General features: G+C 42.8%; 1 protein-coding gene across 8 annotated transcripts in view; it reads right to left on the bottom strand.

The window, feature by feature from the left end:
• Positions 1 to 19,137, bottom strand: part of NRXN3 (neurexin 3) — a 1,815,686-nt gene that overhangs the window by 941,300 nt on the left and 855,249 nt on the right. For all 8 annotated transcript variants that reach the window (XM_018053902.1, XM_018053908.1, XM_018053900.1 and 5 more), the window contains 3 exons: positions 10,290 to 10,671; positions 9,178 to 9,368; positions 8,232 to 8,405 (listed from right to left, as the gene is read on the bottom strand). In XM_018053902.1, the coding sequence (XP_017909391.1) occupies positions 8,232 to 8,405; positions 9,178 to 9,368; positions 10,290 to 10,671 (747 nt within the window). The remainder of the gene's footprint in view (positions 1 to 8,231; positions 8,406 to 9,177; positions 9,369 to 10,289; positions 10,672 to 19,137) is intronic.

A 19,137-nucleotide genomic window follows, 5' to 3' on the forward strand; every position in this document is an offset into this window, starting at 1 on the left:
TATTCCTTGCAGTAAGGAAAGCTGGAGGATTACCCACCAGAAGTATTTGGCTGATGTCAACTCTTACAGAATGACCCGAAGGACTGTTTAGGTTTTCAAGGTATCCAAACCAAAAAAATTTGTTGACTGACTCAAGACATGCAGCACATGGAACCAAATCTGACCAATCCTTGGCCCCTCCTACCCACCTGTCAATCATCTGAGCAGAGGGATAATTTACATTCCATAAAAGAAGCTATTCATCTCCAGAAACAGAAGTTGCTAAGAGGACAATGTGATGGAAAGTGGAGAGAGGATATTCTGATTAATCATCTAACCCAATAAGGAGCTATTCTTTTATTTCTGGTGATTATGACTCATCTGCCTCACTCCCAACAGACCAAACTTAATACTGCTTTTATAGTTGAGCAGCTTCTTTCTATGGATAAGCTTTTAGGAATCTTTTCTGCTCTAGGAATACCCCTCTTAAAAATAAAAAGGAATCAGAAAATTACTCCTGAAAAGTCCATAGACATTGTTATTCTCTTCAAAGAACCTTGAAGTTCAAGGGACTGTAATTCTCTGTGAGGCAGCACCTCCCAGGGGTCTCAAGGGAACTCTTACTCCCTCTTAAACTGGAGGGGTGCAAAGTCTGACCTGAACCAGGGCCATCAATCAAGTTCTTCCTTGACACTTTTGGTCACGATGTACAAATGCATCTGCTGTGAAACAAAGCGACACTGTGGGGATGGAAAGGAAATACACAGGAGAGAAAGTTCATTTTCTTCCTAATTCATCAACGGTTTCATCCCAGAAAGACACATACTTGTCTTCTTAGCCCACATGAGTACCAAGTGTCAGTTTGACAGCTCTTCCCTCTGTCTTGGAAGATGCTACTTTCCTCTGAACCACTCTCTGCTTCTACTTCCTGTCCTCCTTATCCATCTTGCACCTGGGTGTCAGAGTGAACTTGAAAAGATGAAAATCTGACCCGAATCTCTGTCCTCCTTAAAGCACCCACAGAGTAAAGACCAATGACTTACACAGAAGGTCTGACGTCAACTGTCTCCATCCTACTGGGCCCATTTCATCCACAGTCACGTCCCCACATGCCCATTATTTCAGCCAAATGGAGCTTCTGATAGGTGCTCAAACTGGCCAAGCTCTTTGAGCTTCCACCTCTCATCTACCTAAAACATATCCTCCTTCAGACTCAGTTCCAAGTCTGCCTAGAAAATCTCTCCTGAGTACCCACCATGACCCCAGGCAGCATAGCAGCCCTTCTCCCAGGCCACACAGCCAGCTCCATGCTCACTCTAGCGTAGGGGTTTTCACTCTGCAGTGTAGCTATTGGCTGATCTCCTACAGGTCTATTTGTTGTCACTGGAGAAGAATGAATGACATGAATGAACAAACAAACAAATAAACACGTATTGTAAAAAACACCCCAGTAACACAAGGACAACAGGATTCAAGCTGCTGACTTGTCCAGATTCAGGCCACTTCCTAGATCCACCATTGTATTTCCTTCTGAAAATGATTTGCCTTTACTTTTTAGACTCATTTTTAGCCTCCTTTCCTTGTCAAAATGGTTTCACTGTCCTACACAATTAGGGTAGTTAGTACCATCTGTGTCCATAGGCTATTGCTGAAAAGGCAAGTATGAGTAATGGCCCATACCCCAGTGTCAGGAAAACAGAAAGGACAGGCATTTGCATCCTAAAAGGTCTTTTGCCATAATATCCAGAAAGAGTAAGATGACTCAAAATAATTACAAATAACAGTCTCCTGCACAAAGAGACTGGTGACTCATCACAAGAATGGAAGAGAATCTGGTCAATGGAGTAGTAATATAAAAACCACACTGATGACTAGACTGCTTCCACAGATGAGCAAATTAGGACACTCTAAACTATTATGTCCCCATATATATATCTACACTTTGGTCAACAATTTATTGTACCACATAGACATGAACTGTGATTCCTATAAACTATTTCTCCTTTGAATGGGAACTTTCAGATCATTTTGCTACATATGAAGTCCCCATGTAAATTTCTGGGAATTTATCCCAGAAAATCCACATAGTTCTTACCATGAAAAACCATAAAGTCTAGGGGTAGATGCAGCTGTCTAGTTTTATCTAAAAGTATCTGGTTACAAGAAGCTCTGACAACCTTGAATTGTCTCTTTTCTAGATCAAATCTGCCCTCTTTTATCTCCCGTTCACTTACAGAGTAACATGGAGTAGCCCTAGTTAGAAAACTGAATAGAATGTCTAAAAACAACAGCCTTTCGCATTATTGAAAGGGCCATTCATATATGAAATGGAAAGCTATTGTACAGCTACCTAGGACTTCAAAGTACTAACCCAGTGCATGCTCTTTTCGCCAATTTTATGACATATTAGCATATTGCTGAATCTGCTAAGCTGAGATGAGGAAGAAAGAGTGAGAGTGAAATGGCTAAGAGAGACTTCTGCTAGTTGATATCCACCCAAGAGAGAGACGCTTGTGCTGGTTACTGACATGACATTTAACAACTCATTGCAAAGAAAATGATCTTTTAGGTGAAAAGTAATTTTTTTTTTTTTTTGCTGCACTGGGTCTTTGCTGCTGTGCGTAGGCTTTCTCTAGTTACGGCAAGCTACTGTGGCGCATGGGCTTCGTATCGACTTAGCTTTTCTTTTTGTGGAGCACAGGTTATAGGGTGCAGCCTTCAGCAGTTCTGCCCTTTGGGCTCAGTAATTGGCGCTTAGAGGCTCTAGAGCGCTGGCTCAGTAGCTGTGGTACATAGTCTTGGTTGCTCTGCAGCATGTGGGATCTTCCTGGGCCAGGGCTCGAACCCGTGTCTCCTGCACTGGCAGATGAATTCTTAACCACTAGACCACCAGGGAAGCTCCAAAGGTATTATTTTAAAGCTACCTCCAGCTACCTAATTCTAACAATTGGTGCTGATTGTGCATTGACAGAAGCCATCCCAGGCTCAATTCCCCCACCCCTCTTAACTCTCAGCTGAAAGACGGCTAAAATGCTGGGTCTTGTCTGGCTGTTCTGCATCAAAGTTCTGACACGACAGGACAGATGAACCATTACAGACTTTGAAAGGTGCCTCTTTGAATGGTAGGAGAAGCAGTTTCTGCAGTAGATATTCACTGATATCTAACATGCAGGCATTTTCAAGGGGATTCAGGATAAAATCGATACATCGATAGACCTCTTCCTCCCCAAGACTAATTTTTTCCTGTGGAATCACAAAACAGGAAATTAAAGTGCTCCATCAAAATCCCCAATAGGGGACATAAATCTCTAGAATATTTTAATGACATTAATATCTCCCAAATGCCTAAAAGATGTCTTTAAAATGAGTTAAGAGAAAAAGGCATTCTCTTTCATAAGTTCCAAACACTCAAAAGTCCTGCTCTGAGAAATGACCTTCCTGACCCAGAAAAAAATAAATTCAGAACACAAGTGGGCTTCTTTTTTTCCAAGTCCAGTCTTCTGTCTGGAATGAGTAAATTAAAAGGAGCCTACCCGTTCCACGACAACTACTTGGAGAGACACTTCCAGAAATGGATTAATATGTCTGTGGGTCATCACCACATAGGGTGCTGTCAAACCTCTTTTATCGCCCCCAAATGGAAACATATTCCCATCCCCAAGACTCCTCGCCCATGCAGTTCGTTTTCATGCAGCGATCCGGGCTCTCTACCACTGTCTGTAAAGAACACAGGGTTCAGCCCCCTCCTCACGACCACCGCTGTCCAAGAGATGTGACAGCTTGAAGGCCTCTAGAGAAAAGATCCCAAGGGTGACACAGAACTTCTTTCAGTCCAAAGCGGTAATGGGAACAAGAACCTTCTCTACCTTGCAGGTCAGCTTTGGTCAACGCAACTTTGTTAGCGAAAGAACAGAAGAGGCGAAAACAATAACCAGAGGTTAGTAAGAGGTGGAGTAAACGAGGGGTCACATCACAGAAATGAACACACAATCGGCATAACCAACATCACTCGGACAGACACTTGAGATGCTCCACAGGTTTCTCCAGAGACAGCACAGACAGGGAATGCACAGACCAGGGGTGGAGCAGGCCTCGGTCATCACAGCCGGGACAGCAGAGCAGGGGCGGGGGAAACACCGGACGGGACAGAGCATAAGCAGCGGCACAGGAGCCTTCCCCCAACCACACGGCAACCCCAAGGCAGATGGCCCAGGGAAATGATTGCCCATCGGTCAGGATTAACATCAAGAGTCGTAGGACGTGGCCAGGCTGAAAGACACGTGTGCACAACCAAACGGAGCCCACACAAATAATTCTGCACATGGAGGAGTTGAGCATGGAAGAGTTGCTGGGGAGCGCCCCTGGTAACCTCCTGAAAATGCCACCAAGGAAACTGGCACCAGAACTGGGCACTGCTAGGAAGGTGATCTGAGGACACCCACCATCTCAACTGGCTTAATTTATAAAAAAAAATGGAGCCAAACCCAAACAGCAGTGGGCAAAACGGCACCCAACCCAATGCCCTTTTTATTTCTTTATGCCAGTCTCCAAATGAAGCACATGCGTTTCTCTCAGATGCTTACCATCTGCAAGTGTGGAATCGAATTTCTAGCCAACACATGCCTTGGTTTCTGCAGCAAAGCTGGCCTCAAGATAGAGATATTTACCAGCCAAGTATTGAATCAGACAATATTAAAAATCCCTAGCACAAACTGAGAGGCTGTAGGTCACAGTTAGATGTTGGCTAAGCTGTCTAGAAATCACGCTCAACTTTTAAATTATGCACTCCACATATATTAAAAACATAAAATAAAAATCTAATTCAGGATTTGTTTTTATCTCTTATTATAAACAATTAAAGAGTAGTGGATTGATGAATCTTTAATTTTGGACTCTTTTGTGTTAGATATGATAGGGAAAGTAATACAACTACTACTTAGGGATCTTGAAGGGTCATTACGAATGACTGACAAGAACACACAATATATCCTAGCCTGTATATCCCAGCTATGTAAGAATAAAACACACCCACCATCTTGGCGAGATTCAGGTTTTAGTTCTTTAGTTATGAATCCTTATCCCCTACCTGTTTCCTATTCTAGGCATAGAAATGATACATCAAGAAATGTGTTCTGTTTCCTATGACTCTGCCTAGTTGTCAAAGGGCCTTCTTGAGGGTCCTGTACTATGTACAGAGATTCAGGGTGAGGATGCTTCTTTTTTTGGAGTCTTTCCAAGGTTTCGTGCCCTTCATTTCACTCCCCATCATCTTCCCCAGTGTTCTAAAAAGCTCCTGGGATCTCTTACAAGGTCTTATTCACAATAGTGCAAACTTCCAATGACAGTAATTTATGCCTTAACCCACTTTTTGGCCATTTTTCCTGGCCCCTTACGCTAATTATCTCAGTCATCTGTGTACAATAAACAAGGGCTTTCTTCCCTGAGCACTCATCCTCCACTTCCCGCCACCCAGTGGGGCACTGATAATGCACCATGGGTAACCATCATAATTATCTCCATGGCAATAGAGTGCAGTGTTATTAGGCCCATAGGACTTGCCTTAGATGCGGGTGATAGAGCCATCAAGCCACAATGTTCAGCTTCGAACAATCACCCACACTCAGAGGAAGGTCAGAACCCATCATCATGCTTGTGATTAGTCAAGATGCAAACTGTACCTAGAGCTGGAGGTAGGGACAGGAGCATTTTCTCCAACCAGATGGGCAATTTCTTTTCCCTAATGTTCCCACGACTTCCCCTAAAGCTCTCTGACGTGGGGTCTATTCCACCTTTGCACTATATATTTTTATCCACTTTTATAAAGGTTGGCTTAGACTTTCTTTGAATCCAATGCTACAACTTCACCTCCTCATACCCCAACTTTTATACTCTATAGAACCATGCCTCCAATACAGTAGCGATAGATGCGAATGGCTACTGAGTACCTGAAAGGTATGTGGTCTGCACTGCGTGTGCTGCAAGTACAAAACACACATTTGATTTTGAAGGTTCAATATGAAACTTAAAATGTCTTACTAAAAATGTTAAATTGATTATATGTTGAAAAGATAAAATTTTGGATATTCTGGGATAAGTTAAACTGTAAAATTAAACTTTACCTGTTACTTTTAATCTCTTCTAAATGTAGCTACCAGGAAATTTAAAATTACATATGTGACTCACATTATATTTCTATCAGGCAATGTTGCTATGGAGTTAAATGGATGATTTCTATTAACATCTAAATCTGCAGAATTGATGGCCTGATAAACATGTTTAACATTTGAAGGGTGTTTTGTGCTTCTGAACATGTGCTTTTATATTATGATTTGACTTGATATGATTAATCATTCCAGAAAAACTGGAATGCCTGTCATTCCAAAGTCTCCTAAACTAAGATACTCAGTTTCCAAATAGGGCATCTATTTCAGGATTTCCCTTAATACCCAAAGGAACTGAGGGCAGGCCAATATGACAAAAACTCTTTAGTGAATTTGTGCATTTTCAGGAGAAGAAAGCAAAATGGCTACTTTAAATGGTTGGTGATACCCAACTTCATGTCTGTCCATGCACACACCCTGTATTTGGCCAACAGAATTTGAGAAATATTTCTGGCTAAAAGAAAACTGGAAGGATTATAGGGACAATAAGCCTTATTACTAGGGCAAAATGGTAATAAGAAACTGACTCTTAGGTGAAGGGAAAAGATTTCCATACTATAGATCAGTCTGGGAAGTTGATCAGAAGCTTTTTATTAAAGGGTGATTTTAGATGGCAAGTGAAGGACTGAAGGTGATGAAAAACAGGAGTGATAAATGAAGCTGAACAGATAGGAGATGAATGAACAGGTTTGATGTGGTAAATTAATGAGGGATACAAGAAAACACAATATATGGCACAAAAGACCACGTCGCTCAACCAGACAAAAGAAAACATGGGCCCTGGTGACTGGTCAGATCATCCTCTTGGACTCTCAAGTTAGATTTGAGTCACCTTTTCAACCAACGCAAGGAGGCTGGGGAAGGCTGAGAATGTCTGTTATCCCCTACTGGTTAAAATGAGATGGATTTTATTGCAAAGAACTGATTGGACTCAAAAGACCTATAAAATTCAGTTAATATCTCAAGAGACAGTGTATTACCTACAGAAATAGGCTGAGCATGGTTTGTTGTGCTGCATAGGTGGGCATGCAATGCTATTAAATGTCTCAGATGAGATAAAATTTGTAAATAATAATCCTACCTCTCATTGAGTACCTACTATGTATGTACCACAGCATCCTACATTTAACTCTGACTGATATATATTACCTTCCAAGACATGTTTTATTGTCCCATTCTACAGATGAGGAGACACAGTTCGGAAAGGTTAATTAACGTGCCACAAGCCACACAGCAGACAGGAACTGCTGCTGCTAAGTCGCTTCAGTCGTGTCCGACTCTGTGTGACCCCATAGACGGCAGCCCACCAGGCTCCCCGTTCCTGGGATTCTCCAGGCAAGAACACTGGAGTGAGTTGCCATTTCCTTCTCCAATGCATGAAAGTGAAAAGTGAAAGTGAAGTCGCTCAGTCATGTCTGACTATTCGCGACCCCATGGACTGCAGCCACCAGGCTCCTCCACCCATGGGATTTTCCAGGCAAGAGTACTGGAGAGGGGTGCCATTGCCTTCTCTCAGGAACTACTACCTGGACCCAAATCCAGATCTTTACAACATCAAAGCCCTTGCTGCTCCACTCCACCACACTGAGAAACTGCCTAAGGATGCCTGACCTCTAGTAAGTACTCAATAACTGTTCCTTCCCTCCCCGCATCAAGCATTCTGACATCATTTTCCTACCTCCCGCTCAGTCTGCATTAAATATTGCAGCCACTGTTAGCGACATACATTTCATTCACGGTGACACCCATATAGAAGTCCCCGGTTTGTGTCTCCTCATGTACTAAGATATCAAGTAAAAGTCCCTGATACCTTTTCAGCCATGCAGGAAGCAAAGACACGAGTCAGGAGAAGCCTGATGTCAGTGCAGGAAAGGTCCTCTATGGCAAGGTGACCCTGAGCGGACATGTGCCAACATGCATTCCCGGAGCCTGCGGCACATGTCTTGACATACTCAGCCAGAGACAAGAGGACACCGATGGTGACACAGGGTCAGATGGGGGAGGGGATGGAAGGTAAACTGATGAAGGAGCACTGGCAGAGGCAGCAAAGAGGCTTGCGACAGGGCTGCAGCTTAAAAAGACAGGTGGTACCTTCACAGCCACGTTCGATCTGCCCACTGCGGTGGAGGGCATCGTTGATGAGGTCTGGCAGGCGCCCATTCAAGTCCACTGACGCCAGGCAGCCCTGGAAGCCATCCCGGGAGGCCACGAGCTTTGGGAGGTTGCTGTACATGCCTTGGGCCAGACCTGCCATGTAGAGGTCACCTGGAAAGGAAAAATGGGTAGGAAAAGAAATGGGTAAAGGGAGCCGTGTCAACGGAAGCCAAGCCCACTCGCCGTTGCCCAGGTAACAGTAACACAGCTGGCGGAAACAGCATCCACAAAATTATTGACAGGGTTTCCACACTGTATAAAAAAGAAACTTAACATTTCTTAAGTGTCATTCATTTTATACGCATCATCTCACAAATTGTAATCACCATATCCATTCCATGAGGTAGCTATTCTTTCCATTTTATGATGAAGTAAAGATTAACAACATTTTCAATAAAACAACCATTTACTGAGTCCTTTTTTTGTGCTTGTTATGGATAATATGCTGAGAATTTTATAGACATTATTTCATCAAAACTCCTAACAGCTCATAAATGTAGTAACAATTACTACCCTCATTTTGAAAAACTAAAGTGTATAGAAACAGAAAAAAGGCTAAAAAATTTTACTAAAGTCACACAGGCAATAAATGATTTAGCCGAGATTCCAAAACCTATTTGCCTTCCTCTGCATTATGACCTCTCCACGTTTTGTAATTCACTCAGTTCCCACACGCCCAAGGTTTACAGGGAAAACAGAGCATTCCTAAGGAGTGGTCAAAGGAAAACCTGAATAAATTGCATTCTGGTATAATTCAGTGTAGTTGAAACAGGATATACATGATGTATCGAAACTGCACAACGCTCCTAAAGTGCAGGTTACTGCTGGGAACAGCCTTTCCACCGAAAGCTCTAAGAAGGATAAACGTCTTTACAAGCTTTACCTTTCAAATCCAGATTTTTGGCACCATTGATAACTTGAGTGACCACCTTAGTGTCCACTTTCAGGCTGTGGGTGTTACTGTTGTCCCGGGTGATGACGACGTTGTGCCACTGGTTGTCATTCAGGGGGCGGTCACTATTGCCTTTGATCACATTGGGGCCATTTCCAAGGTCAAACACGTAGTGTATGTACCTGGGAGACATCACAAGCACCCAATGACTTGAGATTGCCTGGAGCAGTTGAAGGCAGTTTAATGGCAACGTGTACATAACTGACACTGGGGGCTTCAAACGCCCCGAGAGAGACTGGCATCATGCAAGAAAAGCTAAAGCTTGGTTTAAGAATAAAGAATGTGTGCTAAGTCACTTCAGTCGTGCCCGACTCTTTGCGACCCTAAGGACTGTAGCCTGCCAGGCTCCTCTGTCCATGGGCTTCTCCAGGCAAGAATACTGGAGCGGGTTTCCATGCCCTTCTCCAGGGGATCTTAAAGAATAGTCAGATCCTATTCTGTCAGACTGCATTTTAGTTCTATACTCATTGAATCTATTTATTTAACACTACCAAGTAAAAATCCCGTCGCAAAGCACAGCAGTTGGTACACTGCGAAACACTAGGGGGCGAAATTTAAATTCATAGTCATTCATGGATCTGTGTGTTGGGTTTTGGTCTCTTTTTTTTTTGCTTTTGTTTTAACTATATCCCAACACTCAGTAGTAAAATATCTTGGACCAAGAACAGCTTTTTAAAATTTGCATATATGGGATAACGGTAGTACTGAAAATATCTATATTTCACTTCTTCCCATGAATTTGGTGGCACAGATTTTACTGCCCCACAGACTATATCCCTGTTTTGCAAACCTAATTCCTTTTCTCCCATCAGTTTGAAGGACTACATTTCATAATAAAAAGCTTGAGAGTACTGAGTTAGCAGAGGATCTTTCAATAAACTCATGAATTTCCCTCCTTTCCTGCCTTAATCATTACACAGACACTTTTAATCAATGGGGGTGAGAGCATGTATCAGGAATAGAAAGTAGAATGGACACTCTTTTCATCTCCATAGTTTATGCAGAGCTGGCACTAAGATACCTAGGCGCTGTCGTCCACTTACCCCTTGACTAGCTCAACGGCAATGAAGTCGTTGCCATCACCGCTGTTGAAGAGGATAAAGCCGTCAGCAGAGGTGGTCTTGAACTGAAAGAAGAGGTGCATGGAGGTGTAGGCCTGGAGGGTGGCCAGGCTCAGGTAGCTGCTCTTGGTCTTGAAGGTGACAGGGTCGGCAATGATGTTCCTCAGTCCAAAGCGAGCCTTCAGTTCGCAGTAGTCAATGTCTCCATTTTTGCACAAGTCAATGTAGAGCAGCCCGTTGAACATAAGACTCTGCAAGTGGCCAATGAAACTGGAGGGGACCACGGAGATGTAGCGTTTCTCGGTCATGATACCAGTTTCGATGTTGTGGAATTCCAAGCGGGTGTGGTCTCCCACCATCGTACCTGTGAAAAAAATCACAAGACGAGATGCAAACGGGAAAACTGACCCTGTTTTGTCATAGCATCCTTACGATAGTGTGTAGATCTAATTTGTTTCTACACAAACATTCAGTTCCAAAAAACAAAATATTCGGTATAGCAGATATCTGACTTGGCTGCAGCGGGCGAGCTGATTACTGGGCCAGTTCGAGTTTTATGCCCTGCACTCCATGCCCTCCTGCAGCCGCACAGAAGGTACCATCTATAAAGGAAGATATGAGATCATGAACAACTCAAGTTAAAGGATGAATTTTCTCATTTGTTCCATTCAGGGAAACAATGGAGTACAAAAACAGACTGTAAGAAGAAGAGTTGTTATTCGCCCTAACCCTTGTAAAGATAAAATAAGCAAGCCTTAGTCATTCATTTGGAGAAGGCGATGGCACCCTACTCCAGTACTCTTGCCTGGAAAATCCATGGACGGAGGAGCCTGGTAGGCTGCAGTCCATGGGGTCACAAAGAGTTGGACACGACTGAGCGACTTCACTTTCACTTTTCACTTTCATGCACTGGAGAAGGTCACTTCAGAGTCAGACACGACTGAAGTGACTTAGCAGCAGCAGCAGTCATTCAATACCAACTATTTCTCGGTATCATAAATCGTCACCCAGTGCTTGGGGAAAAGTTTCTATTGTAGAACATATTAATTTTATCTGACTAGCATCTGTTGCTTTTACTGATAATTACATTTAATTTTCCTTTGAGAAGCCACCTTCCCCACTCCACCCTTAAAACCCTGGGGCTGGATGAAGGTGACCCCATCGCAGCTCCTGAAATAATCAAATTACCCAGTCTGAATCACTCAAGATATTCTATTCCCCTAGACATAGAGAGGCGGAGAAGGCAATGGTGACCCACTCCAGTACTCTTGCCTGGAAAGCCCCATGGGTGGAGGAGCCTGGTAGGCTGCAGTCTATGGGGTCGCTAAGAGTCGGACACGACTGAAGCGACTTAGCAGCAGCAGCAGCAAACATAGAGTGTGGTCAATGAACTAACAAATTGGTCTTCTAAAGCATGCATCTCAATCACACAGTTCACTGAGCCCACCCTTAGAGTTTATTATTCAAAACTCTGGAGTTTGAAACTTCAAACTCTGAGAATCTGCTTTCCTAACAAGTTTCAAGGTGCTGCTTCTGTGATCAATCTAGGGATTACACTTAGAACATTGAATTAGCACCAACCCAATTTATCCCCATGTTTTTGCTGCAACACTTAGGAAAGAGAGATTCTTGGCAAACAAGGCTTGCTGAAGGGAAAAGAAGAAAACCCAGGGCTGCTGGAGGCCATGATAACTGGGGGGGAGAGGGCCTCCCTGGTAAGAGAGCAGACCCAGACGATACCACGAAATGGAGAGAGATGGTTTCTGCAGGGTGATGTCTTTTTAAGACCTGTATCTAGTCAACCAAACCTGGGCTTTTAAAAGCTATATGGCCATAGATTGCCCTTTATGCTTAAAACATTTGAGTTAGGTGTCTTACACATGCAACTAAAGAATCTCCAGCTGATACAAATAATCTATTAGCCCTCTCATTACCTGGTTTACCCAGAAATAGTGAGTGGCTGGGGCAAGGGTAATAAGGAGGGCTTGAAATAAATACAAAGAGACAGCACATTTTAGTAAGAAAATCAAGGAAAACAGCATTAATGTGGTCAAACTAGAAGGTGGCTCTCTCAACATTTTTTTAGGTAAATCATATTAAAATTTAACAAACCAAGTTGTAATACCCCAGAGGCAGAAGAAAGGGAAAGGGAATTTCCTCTTCCTTCTTTCTCCTTTTATGACCTTCCACTTTGAAGAAATTTCACTAGCAAGACATACTAGTATCTCTATTCCCTTTCTTTATAGCTTTCCAGAGGAAAAAGAGTGACAAAATCTGAAATATAAGGACAGTCTGCAGAGAGAAACCATATGTCCATAGCTCAGCCCCTGGCATGTGCTTTATGGGAACACGCTGCCTTGGGAAACATTGGTTCATGTCACTCACTCATCCGCTGTGCGGCTGTTAGAGGAGACTTGCTTCAGTGGAGATTCCTACTCCAGTGCTGAATCAGCATTCCAGAGGGCAATTCTAGTCCTGAAATCCAGTACATGTAAACCACTTATTTCAACATCAGTGCTATCACTAATAAAAATGATAGTTCATTTCCAGCAGACTAGCATTTGTTTTTCTCAACTGGTGTAGAACTCAGATGGCAAAAATAAAAGCCGGGGAGGCAATCATATTTTCTTGGGTCCTTAAACTTCAGTATCTGAGATCTTCAACCAGATCACACCTGTGGATGCTCAATATTAATTTCATCTCTTTGGGAGCATTCTCAGACCTAGTTGAAAGAATTGTTCATAAGCGCAAAAATCAAATTTACATTTTATGAGCTCCTGTGTGGTGTTTTGACAACTAGTGACAAATTGTTCTCTTCATATAAGCAAAAATAAAATGATGATGATGGTTAACTTAAATATAACATTGTAATAGGACAAAAATTAAAATGCAACATAAACCTGCTAACAACTGAATAACTAGAAGAAGGAATTAATTACTGGATAAAATGTTTTAGTATTGAAAACTGGACTGGTCATGAAAATGCAGCTAGCATAGCCTAAATTCACATGATATAAAACTATGAAGTGATAAATACCCAATGAACATGTGGCCACAGCTACATACAAGGGATAGAGGCAGGGAGCTAGGGCTGGACGATGATGGGGAGGGGAAACCATAGCCAATCTCGATGAGGGCCCAGGAAGTGAACAATGATGATGTTAGTCCTCATGCTCATTCTTAGAGTAAAAATTTAGAACAAAAAACATCAGTGATGAGAACTAAGAAGAGATAAAGGGATGATCCCTAATGAAGACTGGAGTTCCAATGACAAGGTAAACTGGGAGTTTTTAGAGAAGTACGGATAACCCACAGCTCATGGGGCTGCAAAAGGCTGGACACGGCTGAGCGACTGAACTGAACTGAACTGATGGGTGAATCAGCCTCTAGGACTGAGGGGTTAGGAAATTCTGCTCTCCAAAACACGAATTTCGTAAAGCAGGAAAATCATACAGTGTTGACTGAGCTGACCGTATGGAGAGATCAAAGGAAGGTTTGCATAAGTAAGAAAGTGTTTGTCTCTCAGTCGTGTCTGACTCTTTCAGATGCCATGGACTGTAGCCCGCCAGGCTCCTCTGTCCATGGAATTCTCCAGGCAGGAATACTACAGTGAGTAGCCATTCCCTTAAACAGGGGGATCTTCCTGACCCAGGGATGGAACCCAAGTCTCCTACATTGCAGGCATATTCTTCTTCATCTGAGCCACCAGGGAAACCCTGTAAGAAAAAGGCTAACTTTGAGAGCTTAGCCCAGGGATGCAAACAGATTTAAAGTTTAGGATAACTCAGAGAGCTTCAGCTAGAAGTTGGTGGGGTTAGGAGAGACAAGGGAGTAAAGAAGGTGACGGGACCAAATTAGAAAATTTACTGCTATATTTAAAATGAATAACCAACAACAACCTGGTATAGAGCACAAGGAACTGTGTCAACACTAGACAACAACCTAACTGGGAAAAGGACTTGAAAAATAATAGATACATGTGTATGCATAATTGAATCACTTTGTTATACACATCAAACACAACATTTTTAATAAATTATATTCCAATATAAAAAAAAAGTTCTTAAAAAGTGAACTGGCTTTACCATGTGGTTAAAAAAAAGTCACTTGGCCACAGAGATGGATATTAAAAAAAAAAGAAAGAGTGTATGCTGCTGCACCTGGAAAAAGCACTGAGGATATAGATTAAGTTTGAAACTTGGCCAAACTAAGCAAATAAATGCTTTATAAAAAATCTGTGTATCAGTTCAGTTCAGTCACTCAGTTGTGTCTGACTCTCGACCCCACAGACTGCAGCACACCAGGATTCCCTGTCCATCACCAACTCCCAGAGTGGTCCATCCAACCATCTCATCCTCTGTCATCCCTTTCTCCTCCTACCTTCAATCTTTCTCAGCATCAGGGTCTTTTCAAATGAGTCAGTTCTTTGCATCAGGTGACCAAGGTATTGGAGCTTCAGCATCAGTCCTTCCATCACCTAATCAACATTAATAGCTAGGAAACTTTTCACCCATCTCTTTTCAATGCTGTCTGTAAACTGAAACTCCCTCCACTTAAGGTGAGAATACATGCATACTTCACAGCAGCTGCTTTCAAATTTCAGAGGAAAGAGGAGTAACGTGGGAGAAAAATAATAGGGAAAAAGCAAGACTACTGAAGACTCCCTGTATGACAGGCAGTCTGTAACCACCATCAAATGCCACAATTACACACACAAAAAGCTGTAGACAGGCATTGCTATATTGCTTCAGGGGTGAAGACACTGTGCTTAGCGTTCTAGAGGGCAGTTGATCACAGGTCATATAGTTGGGCAAATGGTAGACCCCCTGAACTGAACACAGATGTCTATCATGCATCTCAAAGCCCGTATCTTCTCTTGTACAGATACACTGTTTCTGGAGAAAACACTTGACTCATTCCTTACATCATTGTCCAAGAAAAGTTGTAGATGCAATTAAACTGATGAAATTTCCACACAGAAGTTGCTGCGATGAGTTCACACTCCTTTGCAGCAGCCGAAAATTGTAACGTCATCCATCTAACTCACAAGACTCTTGAGAGTCCCTTGGACTGCAAGGAGATCCAACCAGTCCATCCTAAAGGAAATCAGTCCTGAATACTTATTGGAAGGACTGATGCTGAAGCTGAAACTCCAATACTTTGGCTACCTGATGCAAAGAACTGACTCATTGGAAAGAGCGGGAAAAATTGAAGGCAGGAGAAGGGAACAACAGTGGGTGAGATGGTTGGATGGCATCACCAACTCAGTGGACATGAGTTTGGGTAAGCTCCAGGAGTTGGCGATGGACAAGGAGGCTTGGCGTGCTGTGGTCCATGGGGTTGCAAGGAGTCGGACACGACTGAGCGGCTGAACTGAACTGAGCTGAATGTATTCCTTACCTTTCCCAGGATAGGCATACATCCCTGGCTCGTGTTCACGCATTCACTGACATAGTTCACCGCTGGCCAGAGAGCAGTTAACAGACCAGCTCTCAGAGTACAGGGGTTTGTTGAGAGCAGAAACCTACTGAAAATTTTAACCAAGTTCAACCTGTAAATTTCCACAAGTGGATGAACATGTAAGCTCTGGGGCTTGACTGCCTGGGTTACATAACTTTCCTGTGGCTCAATTTCCTTGTGAAATCAGCATGAAATTATCAGGATGAAATGTATCAGTATGTATATAGGACAGAACGCAGTCCCGTAGCTATGAACTAATTACGCAGCTTTCCTTTTTCCCGTTTCTCTGACGTCTGCTAAGAATTTCCTGGAGACTTCACTTATTGCTTTCTCTCTTTCACCAGAACACAAGCTCTTTGTAAGCAGGGACCACTCCTTGCCTCTTCCGTGTGCCCCATACTGGCGGAGGGGCTGGAGCACAGCAAGTACCCCTCACATCTGGGGAAGCAGGCTGCATGTGAGACATCTGCTTTGGAGTCAGCCTTAAGAGTTGGCCAACACTGACAGCAAAGAAATAATGGGAGAGGCTTGACCACCCATGCCCACAGATGGGGGGAGACAAGGTAAGAAAACAAAGGCTTATAAAGCTTGGTAAAGAAGGCACCTTTTACCCACAATCCTCCAGCTCTACCACTCTCGCATCCTTTTCTCCAGGTTACAGCAACATTTTTCAAGAGTATATGCTGTTCAGTTCAGTTGCTCAGTCATGTCTGACTCTTTGTGACCCCATGGACTGCAGCACGCCAATCTTCCCTGTCCATCACCAACTCCCAGAGTCTACTCAAACTCATGTCCACTGAGTCAGCGATGCCAACCAACCATCTCATCCTCTGCCGTGCCCTTCTTCTGCCTTCAATCTTTCCCAGCATCAGGGTCTTTTCAAATGGGTCAGTTAGTTGCGTCAGGTGGCTAAAGTATTGGAATTTCAGCTTCAGCATCAGTCCTTCCAATGAACACCCAGGACTGATCTCCTTAGGACGGACTGGTTGGATCTCCTTGCAGTCCAACGGACTCTCAAGAGTCTTCTCCAACACCACAGTTCAAAAGCATCATTCTTCGGTGCTCAGCTTTCTTTATAGTCCCAGCTCTCACATCCATATATGACTACTGGAAAAACCACAGCCTTGACTAGACAGACCTTTGTTGGCAAAGTAATGTCTCTGCTTTTTAATATGCTGTCTAGGTTGGTCATAACTTTCCTTCTAAGGAATAAGCGTCTTTTAATTTCATGGCTGCAATCACCATCTGCAGTGATTTTGGAGCCCTCCCCAAAAAAGTCTGTCACTGTTTCCACTGTTTTCCCATCTATTTGCCATGAAGTGATGGGACCAGATACCATGATCTTAGTTTTCTGAACGTTGAATTTTAAGTCAACTTTTTCACTCTCCTCTTTCGCTTTCATCAAGAGGCTCTTTAGTTCTTCTTTGCTTTCTTGCACTCATCTCACAAGCTAGTAAAGTAAAATGCTTTAGAAATTTTTAAAAAGTTCTGGTATGGAATAAGTTGGGCAAACATTGCGTATGCAATTTTTGATGATGAGCAAGAGATATTAGCATATTAAAGGCTCCTAACAGGTCTTTCAATAAAGAATTCTACTGCATCTTGTTTAACCTATTGTATCCAAACTGATCTCAACATTTTTTTATTAACATGAGAAATTTTTCTTGGAAAATGATGCTCTACAGCTTGGTGTGGTTTGTGCTATATATAGGGTGAAGGAAGGAAAGGAAAGAGCTAATGTGGACCAGAGGAGTAAAATTTGAAAAGAAAAGAAAAGGTGAAATTCTATACCAGAAAGAAGCTCCAGGTGGAGTGGGCAGTTCCTGAAGCATTGGCTCCCCATGCTAAGGAGCATAACTCACGTGATGTATTCTGTTATTTTTTAAAGATTTTTAAAAATATTTATTTTTATTTGGCCACACTAGATCTCAGTGGCAACCCACTCCAGTGCTCTTGCCTGGAGAATCCTAGGGACAGGGGAGCCTGGTGGGCTGCCGTCTCTGGAGTTGCACAGAGTCGGACACGACTGAAGCGACTTAGCAGCAGCAGCAGATCTTAGTTTGGCCCTGCGGGATCTAGTTCCCTGTCTAGGGATCGAACCCAGGCTCTCGGCATCAGGAGCATAGAGTCTTCGTCACTGAACCACCAGGGAAGTCCCTTATTTATTCTTAATAATAGAAATTCAGCTCAGCCAATCAATCGATCAATCCTGATTAACTGTCAACTGAACTTAGTATTTTTCCAGGAACACATTATATTACAATAAATTAAAACCACCAGGCTAAGGACTATTTCTTTCCTAGCTTCTGATTTCTTATGAGTCTGACCTATTCTTTGCATCCATTTCTACAAACTAGCTGAAAAATCTGACATCCTGGGGGACCTTAAACAGCATGAAAGCCATTACTAAATAAGTCAGTAAGACACTACTTAATAACCTGAAGACCGTGTGGTATTTTAGTTTCATTGCCTGATTTTATGACTTCTGTGAGGTAAAATTAAAATTCCCAAACCCCTTATCACTGTAAGAAGCAACCCAAGGCTGCAGCTCATAAGCAAAATAGCTCTTTTCTTCTCCCAAATTTCTTTATCTGCATGGCTCCTTTTTTTCCCCATCAGCAGCAAAGTAGGGGGTATGGTGGGGCTCATTAATTTCTAATATCAAATTACTGGATGACTGGGGCATCCATGGTTTAATCCTGCAGTTTAATTATTAGTGGTTAAGAGAAAGCACACTTTACAATTACCTTTATTCTAAAATTTCTATAAGAGAATACTGACTGAGGGAGACAATATACATCACTGTATTCTCAGTCCTGCAGTTCTTAGATTTCAGGGCATATAATTTCCCCATGGAAATAAATGGAACGCACTGTCTGCAGAGAGAGGGGTGAGGTCGCCATCTAGTGGCTGTTTATTCAAAACACGCTGCAAAGAGCTCTGTTGGCTTTCCTGGGCTGAACCCAGAGAAGTCAGCGAGGGACGTGGGGTGTATCCCAGCTCCCTTTGAGGGCTCCTTTCTGCACTCGCTCACGGGGAGTTGTTGAATAATTAATTCAGGTTGGCTATGTGTTCTAAAGCTTACAATCATTTTTACATCTCTTTGATATATTCATTACATAAAGCTCAGTTACCCTTCAGGCATATGGAACAGTAACTCCACCCCCTAATACTAAGTTACGTCTCTGTACAATTGGAGGGTAATGGCTTATTGCTCCGGTTCTCTTTCTCTTCCCTGAGGGAAGGAAGGAGGTGAGTACTACTGTCTACCTTCTGAAATGTATTCCTCACCTCATCTCAATCCATTCCACTATATTGTACCTATGGTGTAAGACAAATCATTTTATTAGGATAAACTGTGAAGTCTAAC

This window comes from Capra hircus, chromosome 10 (assembly GCF_001704415.2).
Source record: "Capra hircus breed San Clemente chromosome 10, ASM170441v1, whole genome shotgun sequence".
Classification (NCBI taxonomy): domain Eukaryota; kingdom Metazoa; phylum Chordata; class Mammalia; order Artiodactyla; family Bovidae; genus Capra; species Capra hircus.